Source organism: Oncorhynchus nerka, linkage group LG26 (assembly GCF_034236695.1).
Source record: "Oncorhynchus nerka isolate Pitt River linkage group LG26, Oner_Uvic_2.0, whole genome shotgun sequence".
Taxonomy (NCBI): Eukaryota; Metazoa; Chordata; class Actinopteri; order Salmoniformes; family Salmonidae; genus Oncorhynchus; species Oncorhynchus nerka.
In genome coordinates, this window is record NC_088421.1 from 43913528 (window position 1) to 43923527 (window position 10000).

At 49.5% G+C, this 10000-nt stretch overlaps 1 protein-coding gene across 1 annotated transcript in view; it reads right to left on the bottom strand.

Moving 5' to 3' along the window:
* The window catches only part of abcc1 (ATP binding cassette subfamily C member 1 (ABCC1 blood group)), a 73741-nt gene that overhangs the window by 26589 nt on the left and 37152 nt on the right, over positions 1-10000 (bottom strand). Inside the window, 4 exon segments of the mRNA XM_065010971.1 lie at positions 2845-2874; positions 3704-3881; positions 7440-7607; positions 9922-10000. The exon segment at positions 9922-10000 is cut by the window's right edge and continues 98 nt beyond it. Of these exon segments, the coding sequence (XP_064867043.1) occupies positions 2845-2874; positions 3704-3881; positions 7440-7607; positions 9922-10000 (455 nt within the window).

Below are 10000 nucleotides of genomic sequence, written 5' to 3' on the forward strand. Positions count from 1 at the left end.
CAATCCTAACCTTAACTACTAGGATAGAAACTAAGGAGCAGGGTTGAGCAGTATCCAGATGGGAAAAGGGGGAGGAGATACCTAGTCCGTTGTACAACTGAATGCATTCAACTGAAATGTGTCTTCTGGTGTTTAACCCAACCTCTCCTGAATGTCATATGTTTCTGTACCATACCGAGGTGTACGGTATTACCGGAAGTGCACACAAGGGGGCGCTGTTTCCAAAACAAAAAAAACACACAAAACAATTTAGGCACCAGGGATCTTAATCCAGGAAGGGGGGTGTTGAATATCTCTGCTGTAACCAAGACGCTTCATCCTGACATCCAGCTACTTATTAAGTTAGCAAACCAAACGCAGAGCTGGAGTCCTGAGCTGGAGAGAACTTATTTCAACACATCTTTAGATGTCTTATAGTTCAAATGAACTTTAAGAGTTGTATAAACAGTGGAGTGGCTCGTAGCGAGGAAGTCGTACCGTCTGTACTTCTTTATACAGCATAAGGATGTTTCCCAAATGCACCCTATTCCCTAAATAGTGCACTACTTTTGATTGGGGATATGGGGCCCCGGTTCAAAAGTGGTGCACTATATATAGGGAATAGGTAAGTCGTGCACTATACAGGGCTCTGGTCTAAAGCAGTGCACTTTACAGGGAATAGGGTGCCCTTTGGGAAGCACACTGAACCTGACCCCAGAGCTGTGCTTAATACATCATAAGCAACCAGGGTATCCATCCAGCATCACTGATATCATGTTGTAATGATACCGACCAGGTTATCCATCCAGCATCACTGATACCATGTTGTAATGATACCGACCAGGTTATCCATCCAGCATCACTGATACCATGTTGTAATGATACCAACCAGGGTATCCATCCAGCATCACTGATACCATGTTGTAATGATACCGACCAGGTTATCCATCCAGCATCACTGATATCATGTTGTAATGATACCAACCAGGGTATCCATCCAGCATCACTGATACCATGTTGTAATGATACCAACCAGGGTATCCATCCAGCATCACTGATACCATGTTGTAATGATACCAACCAGGGTATCCATCCAGCATCACTGATACCATGTTGTAATGATACCGACCAGGTTATCCATCCAGCATCACTGATACCATGTTGTAATGATACCAACCAGGGTATTCATCCAGCATCACTGATATCATGTTGTAATGATACCAACCAGGGTATCCATCCAGCATCACTGATACCATGTTGTAATGATACCAACCAGGGTATTCATCCAGCATCACTGATATCACGTTGTAATGATACCAGTGAGATAAACTCCGTGTTGTCACAACTAAATGGTTTTAAACATCACCCCATGCTCATGTCAAAAAGTGATTCTATGTCTTCAAACCCTTGACAAGATGCTGTATAACTCAACTGGTTTCATGCATTGTAAAACCCATTCAAATTGATCAGAACATTTCCACCCAAACTGTGAAATTGTGTCAACACCAGCCCGAATCTCATGCATTCCTTCCCCATCACACTCAGACCCCAGGATCCAGCCCCACCCAACCCTGACACCTCACAGCCTCAGCCCATTGCCCAGCCATCATCACTCAATCAGCCCTCCTCCCAGCCATCATCACTCAATCAGCCCTCCTCCCAGCCATCATCACTCAATCAGCCCTCCTCCCAGCCATCATCACTCAATCAGCCCTCCTCCCAGCCATCATCACTCAATCAGCCCTCCTCCCACCCATCATCACTCAATCAGCCCTCCTCCCACCCATCATCACTCAATCAGCCCTCCTCCCACCAATCATCACTCAATCAGCCCTCCTCCCAGCCATCCAGCCCAGAACCCACCCATCAAAGTGTCAGGTTGTAGAGTTGAAAACAACATGGGCTTGGACCAGGAGGACCTGTGTTTTCTCTGAGTGCTGCTGTAGTGTAGCTGACATGCAAACACATGCATGAGCCAGGCTGTCTGTGTGTCCATACTGCAGGGCCATCTTTACACGGCCTTTACATGGCCTACCACCCTTGTCTCATAGCTTCAGATCAGAGTGACCTCAAACCCTTAGATCAGAGTGACCTCATACCCTTAGATCAGTGACCTCGTGACCTCGTACCCTTAGATCAGTGACCTCATACCCTCAGATCAGTGACCTCATACCCTCATACCAGAGTGACCTCATACCCTCATATCAAAGTGACCTCATACCCTCATATCAGAGTGACCTCATACCCTCAGATCAGAGTGACCTCATACCCTCAGATCAGAGTGACCTCATACCCTCAGATCAGAGTGACCTCATACCCTCAGATCAGAGTGACCTCATAGCCTCAGATCAGTGACCTCATACCAGTGACCTCGTGACCTCATACCCTCAGATCAGAGTGACCTCATACCCTCAGATCAGAGTGACCTCATACCCTCAGATCAGAGTGACGTCATACCCTCAGATCAGTGACCTCATACCCTCAGATAAGAGTGACAATCTGAAATCAGAGATACTGATGTGAAAAAAAAATCCTGGAATTCCACCCAACTAAACCAATTATTTTTTTTATCTCCACACCAGTCCTGTAGCCTGACCCCTGTGCTCTCCTAACAGATCAGGAGGGTGGAACAAAGCTACCAGTCCAGATCAGTAGTGTTTGTTAAGGGGAATAGGGAGGAGACAAGGAGAGGTAGCCTGTATTAGGATAGAGACCCTGACTAAACCAAGGCTGTGTCCCAGATGGCGATCTATTCCCTACATAGAACTCATATGGCTCTGGTCCAAACAAGTACACTACATAGTGAATATGGTTCCATTTGGGACACAACCCAAGTCTCCTAGGGGGACAGACAACCAATCAAACCTTCAGTATCCTCCTCCTCCCTCCCCTCTTCTGAATGGCAGACAGGACAAAAAAGGGGGATGAAAGAAAGAGAGAAAGAAGGAAAGAGAGAATGAGAGAGAATGAGAGAGGAGAGAGAGAGAGAGAGAGAGAGAGAGAGAGAGCAAAGGAGAGCGAGAGAGCACAAGAGAGCAAAGGAGAGCGAGAGAGCACAAGAGAGAGAGCAAAGGAGAGCGAGAGAGAGAGAGCGAGAGAGCACAAGAGAGAGCAAAGGAGAGCAAGAGAGAGACAGAGCGAAGGGAGAGAGAGACAGAGCGAAGGGAGAGAGAGACAGAGCGAAGGGAGAGAGAGAGAGCGAAGGGAGAGAGAGAGAGCGAAGGGAGAGAGAGACAGAGCGAAGGGAGAGAGAGACAGAGCGAAGGGAGAGAGAGGAGAGAGAGCGAAAGAGAGAGAGCGAAAGAGAGAGAGAGAGAGAGAGAGAAGAGAGAGAGAGTGAAGGAGAGAGGAGAGAAAGAGAGAGTGAAGGAGAGAGAAGAGAGGAGAGAGAGAAGAGAGAGAAGATAGAGAAAGACAGAGTGAAGGAGAGAGAGAGAAGAGAGGAGAGAGAGAGAAGAGGAGAGAGAGAGAAGAGAGAGAAAGACAGAGAGAAGAGAAGAGAGAGAAATACACGAGTGAAGGAGAGAGAAGAAAGTAGAAGGAGAGAGAAGAGAGAGATGAGGGAGATGAGAAAGAGACAAACGTAAAAATACATTAACTAGAAAAACAACAGTGAAAGGCAGGGTTGGGAAGTAACTGATTACATGTAATGCATTAAATAACTATAGTGTAGAGATGTAGCTAGCTAGCTGCTGATGATGATGATGAAGATAACATATGTCACCTGATTCGTCATCTTCCTGCTCTTTGTTGGCGTAGGTCCTGAGGAACTCAGCGAAGGCCCCGTCCCGTGCCATCAGCTCCAGGTAGGAGCCCCTCTCAGTGATCTCTCCCTCCACCATCACCAGGATCAGATCTGCCTGGGGCAGGAAGCTCAGACCGTGGGTCACCAGGACACGAGTCTACGGAGACAGAAACACACACACACAGAGGGTCAGAGTAGGGCTTTTTAAATAGATCCAGTATATTAAGGGACTTTAGCTGAATTGACAGATTGAAGATCGATATGGTACACAGACACAATCCATGTCTCAGTTGTCTCAAGGCTTAAAAATCCTCCTTTAACCAGGTCTCCTCCCCTTCCTCTTTAACCAGGTCTCCTCCCCTTCCTCTTTAACCAGGTCTCCTCCCCTTCCTCTTTAACCAGGTCTCCTCCCCTTCCTCTTTAACCAGGTCTCCTCCCCTTCCTCTTTAACCAGGTCTCCTCCCCTTCCTCTTTAACCCGGTCTCCTCCCCTTCCTCTTTAACCCGGTCTCCTCCCCTTCCTCTTTAACCCGGTCTCCTCCCCTTCCTCTTTAACCCGGTCTCCTCCCCTTCCTCTTTAACCCGGTCTCCTCCCCCTTCCTCTTTAACCCGGTCTCCTCCCCTTCCTCTTTAACCCGGTCTCCTCCCCTTCCTCTTTAACCCGGTCTCCTCCCCTTCCTCTTTAACCCGGTCTCCTCCCCTTCCTCTTTAACCCGGTCTCCTCCCCTTCCTCCTTCCTCCCCTTCCTCTTTAACCCGGTCTCCTCCCCTTCCTCTTTAACCCGGTCTCCTCCCCTTCCTCTTTAACCCGGTCTCCTCCCCTTCCTCTTTAACCCGGTCTCCTCCCCTTCCTCTTTAACCCGGTCTCCTCCCCTTCCTCTTTAACCTGGTCTCCTCCCCTTCCTCTTTAACCTGGTCTCCTCCCCTTCCTCTTTAACCTGGTCTCCTCCCCTTCCTCTTTAACCTGGTCTCCTCCCCTTCCTCTTTAACCTGGTCTCCTCCCCTTCCTCTTTAACCTGGTCTCCTCCCCTTCCTCTTTAACCTGGTCTCCTCCCCTTCCTGGTCTCCTCCCTTCCTCTTAACCTGGTCTCCTCCCCTTCCTCTTTAACCTGGTCTCCTCCCCTTCCTCTTTAACCTGGTCTCCTCCCCTTCCTCTTTAACCTGGTCTCCTCCCCTTCCTCTTTAACCCGTCTCCTCCCCTTCCTCTTTAACCAAATCTCCTCCTCTTCATCTTTAACCCGTCTCCTCCCCTTTATCTACACTGATTGAAGTGGATTCAACAGGTGACATCAATAAGGGATCATATCTTTCACCTGGATTCACCTGGTCAGTCTGCGTCTTGGAAAGACACCTGGATTCACCTGGTCAGTCTACGTCTTGGAAAGACACCTGGATTCACCTGGTCAGTCTACGTCATGGAAAGACACCTGGATTCACCTGGTCAGTCTACGTCTTGGAAAGACACCTGGATTCACCTGGTCAGTCTACGTCTTGGAAAGACACCTGGATTCACCTGGTCAGTCTACGTCTTGGAAAGACACCTGGATTCACCTGGTCAGTCTACGTCATGGAAAGACACCTGGATTCACCTGGTCAGTCTACGTCATGGAAAGACACCTGTATTCACCTGGTCAGTCTACGTCATGGAAAGACACCTGGATTCACCTGGTCAGTCTACGTCTTGGAAAGACACCTGGATTCACCTGGTCAGTCTACGTCTTGGAAAGACACCTGGATTCACCTGGTCAGTCTACGTCATGGAAAGACCATTTTTTGTACACTGAGTGTATATACAGTACATATACTGTATATTTTGAATGAACAGCTGACTGAAGACCGGACAGCCGGGGATTTGTGAGGTTGAGTCCGTTTCAAAGATGGTGGATAATTTAAGATAGTTCACTTAGGCCATTTACCATTTACCTTAGTTCATTAACTGTAGAGGAACCAGGTACCAGCTGGGTCTGGTCTGATTAGTTCATTGACTGTAGAGGAACCAGGTACCAGCTGGGTCTGGTCTGATTAGTTCATTGACTGTAGAGGAACCAGATACCAGCTGGGTCTGGTCTGATTAGTTCATTGACTGTATAATATGAACCAGGTACCAGCTGGGTCTGGTCTGATTAGTTCATTAACTGTAGAGGAACCAGGTACCAGCTGGGTCTGGTCTGATTAGTTCATTGACTGTATAATATGAACCAGATACCAGCTGGGTCTGGTCTGTTTAGTTCATTGACTGTATAATATGAACCAGATACCAGCTGGGTCTGGTCTGTTTAGTTCATTGACTGTAGAGGAACCAGGTACCAGCTGGGTCTGGTCTGTTTAGTTCATTGACTGTATAATATGAACCAGGTACCAGCTGGGTCTGGTCTGTTTAGTTCATTGACTGTAGAGGAACCAGATACCAGCTGGGTCTGGTCTGTTTAGTTCATTGACTGTAGAGGAACCAGATACCAGCTGGGTCTGGTCTGATCAGTTCATTGACTGTATAATATGAACCAGGTACCAGCTGGGTCTAGTCTGTTTAGTTCATTAACTGTAGAGGAACCAGGTACCAGCTGGGTCTGGTCTGTTTAGTTCATTGACTGTATAATATGAACCAGGTACCAGCTGGGTCTGGTCTGATCAGTTCATTGACTGTATAATATGAACCAGGTACCAGCTGGGTCTAGTCTGTTTAGTTCATTGACTGTAGAGGAACCAGGTACCAGCTGGGTCTAGTCTGATTAGTTCATTGACTGTAGAGGAACCAGGTACCAGCTGGGTCTGGTCTGTTTAGTTCATTGACTGTAGAGGAACCAGATACCAGCTGGGTCTGGTCTGATCAGTTCATTGACTGTAGAGGAACCAGGTACCAGCTGGGTCTAGTCTGTTTAGTTCATTGACTGTATAATATGAACCAGGTACCAGCTGGGTCTGGTCTGTTTAGTTCATTGACTGTATAATATGAACCAGGTACCAGCTGGGTCTAGTCTGTTTAGTTCATTGACTGTAGAGGAACCAGGTACCAGCTGGGTCTAGTCTGTTTAGTTCATTGACTGTATAATATGAACCAGGTACCAGCTGGGTCTAGTCTGTTTAGTTCATTGACTGTATAATATGAACCAGGTACCAGCTGGGTCTAGTCTGTTTAGTTCATTAACTGTAGAGGAACCAGGTACCAGCTGGGTCTGGTCTGATTAGTTCATTGACTGTATAATATGAACCAGGTACCAGCTGGGTCTGGTCTGATTAGTTCATTGACTGTAGAGGAACCAGGTACCAGCTGGGTCTGGTCTGATTAGTTCATTGACTGTATAATATGAACCAGGTACCAGCTGGGTCTAGTCTGTTTAGTTCATTAACTGTAGAGGAACCAGGTACCAGCTGGGTCTGGTCTGATTAGTTCATTGACTGTAGAGGAACCAGGTACCAGCTGGGTCTGGTCTGTTTGGACTGTGTCTGAAGGAAGACACAGTCACTGTCCTAACGAGTAGACCCGCCCCTAACGAGTAGACCCGCCCCTAACGAGTAGTCCCGCCCCCAGCAAGGACGTCCTATAAAGGAAGACACACAGTGTCACCAGCACGAGTCTACAGAGACAAAAATCAGTCACACACACACACACACACACACACACACACACACACACACACACACACACACAGTATACCAAATCCAAACCACATCCCTATTATAAACCCTGACCTCTGTTTTGGGGTTACGACCTCTTACCCTGTCCTTGAGGACTCCCTGGGGCCCGACAACCTTCTCGAAGATGTGTTTGCCCACGTGGGCGTCGACCGCCGACAGAGGATCGTCCAATAGATAGACAGCACAGTCGCAGTAGACCGCCCTGGCCAGACTGACCCTCTGCTTCTGACCACCTGACAGGTTCACACCCTGAGGAGGGGGAGGGGGAGGGGGAGGGGGAGGGGGAGGGAAGACACCCGTGTTAAAATACAATCATCAATACTGGCAGTGCCCAAGACCAGACATGGGTTCTCTGTTCACTACCTGAACAGCAGGATACATTATCTATAGACCAGACATGGGTTCTCTGTTCACTACCTGTACAGCAGGATACATTATCTAAAGATCAGACATGGGTTCTCTGTTCACCACCTGTACAGCAGGATACATTATCTAAAGACCAGACATGGGTTCTCTGTTCACCACCTGTACAGCAGGATACATTATCTAAAGACCAGACATGGGTTCTCTGTTCACTACCTGTACAGCAGGATACATTATCTAAAGACCAGACATGGGTTCTCTGTTCACTACCTGTACAGCAGGATACATTATCTAAAGATCAGACATGGGTTCTCTGTTCACCACCTGTACAGCAGGATACATTATCTAAAGACCAGACATGGGTTCTCTGTTCACCACCTGTACAGCAGGATACATTATCTAAAGACCAGACATGGGTTCTCTGTTCACCACCTGTACAGCAGGATACATTATCTAAAGATCAGACATGGGTTCTCTGTTCACCACCTGTACAGCAGGATACATTATCTAAAGACCAGACATGGGTTCTCTGTTCACCTGAACAGCAGGATACATTATCTCAAGGCCAGACATGGGTTCTCTGTTCACCACCTGAACACCAGGATACATTATCTCAAGGCCAGACATGGGTTCTCTGTTCACTACCTGTATACCAGGATACATTATCTCAAGGCACACAGGGGGTGTTTCAAACCAACAACCTGGGTTCTTCCCTGGGCATACCAGTGGGTCCCAGCACTTACAAAACCAGTGACCATGGCCTTACCTTCTCCCTGATCTAACCCAAACCCCCACCAGACCCCCTCCTGTCCTCACCTTCTCCCTGATCTAACCCCCACCAGACCCCCTCCTGTCTTCACCTTCTCCCTGATCTAACCCTAACCCCCTCCTGTCCTCACCTTCTCCCTGATCTAACCCTAACCCCCACCAGACCCCCTCCTGTCTTCACCTTCTCCCTGATCTAACCCTAACCCCCTCCTGTCCTCACCTTCTCCCTGATCTAACCCTAACCCCCACCAGACCCCCTCCTGTCCTCACCTTCTCCCTGATCTAACCCTAACCAGACCCCATCCTGTCCTCACCTTCTCCCTGATCTAACCCTAACCAGACCCCATCCTGTCCTCACCTTCTCCCCGATCTAACCCCCACCAGACCCCCTCCTATCCTCACCTTCTCCCTGATCTAACCCCCACCAGACCCCCTCCTGTCCTCGCCTTCTCCCTGATCTAACCCTAACCCCCACCAGACCCCCTCCTATCCTCACCTTCTCCCCGATCTAACCCTAACCCCCACCAGACCCCCTCCTGTTCTCACCTTCTCCCGATCTAACCCCAACCAGACCCCCTCCTGTTCTCACCTTCTCCCAGATCTAAGCCTAACCAGACCCCCTCCTGTCCTCACCTTCTCCCCAATCTAACCCCCACCAGACCCCCTCCTATCCTCACCTTCTCCCCGATCTAACCCTAACCCCCACCAGACCCCCTCCTGTTCTCACCTTCTCCCCGATCTAACCCTAACCAGACCCCCTCCTGTCCTCACCTTCTCCCGATTTAACCCCAACCAGACCCCCTCCTGTTCTCACCTTCTCCCAGATCTAACCCCCACCAGACCCCCTCCTGTCCTCACCTTCTCCCCCACCAGACCCCCTCCTGTTCTCACTTTCTCCCGATCTAACCCCCACCAGACCCCCTCCTGTCCTCACCTTCTCCTGATCTAACCCCCACCAGACCCCCTCCTGTCCTCACCTTCTCCCTGATCTAACCCTAACCCCCACCAGACCCCCTCCTGTCCTCACCTTCTCCCTGATCTAACCCCCACTAGACCCCCTCCTGTCCTCACCTTCTCCCTGATCTAACCCCCACCAGCCCCCTCCTGTCCTCACCTTCTCCCTGATCTAACCCTAACCCCCACCAGACCCCCTCCTGTCCTCACCTTCTCCCTTATCTAACCCTAACCCCCACCAGACCCCCTCCTATCCTCTCCTTCTCCCTGATCTAACCCTAACCCCCACCATACCCCCTCCTGTCCTCACCTTCTCCCTGATCTACCCCCACCAGACCCCCTCCTGTCCTCACCTTCTCCCGATCTACCCCCACCAGATCCCCCTGTCCTCACCTTCTCCCTGATCTAACCCTAACCAGACCACCTCCTGTCCTCACCTTCTCCCTGATCTACCCCCACCAGACCCCCCTGTCCTCACCTTCTCCCCGATCTCAGTGCCGTCTCCAGCAGGCAGGATCTCCAGGTCTGGCAGCAGGGCGCAGGCCTCCACCACTCTG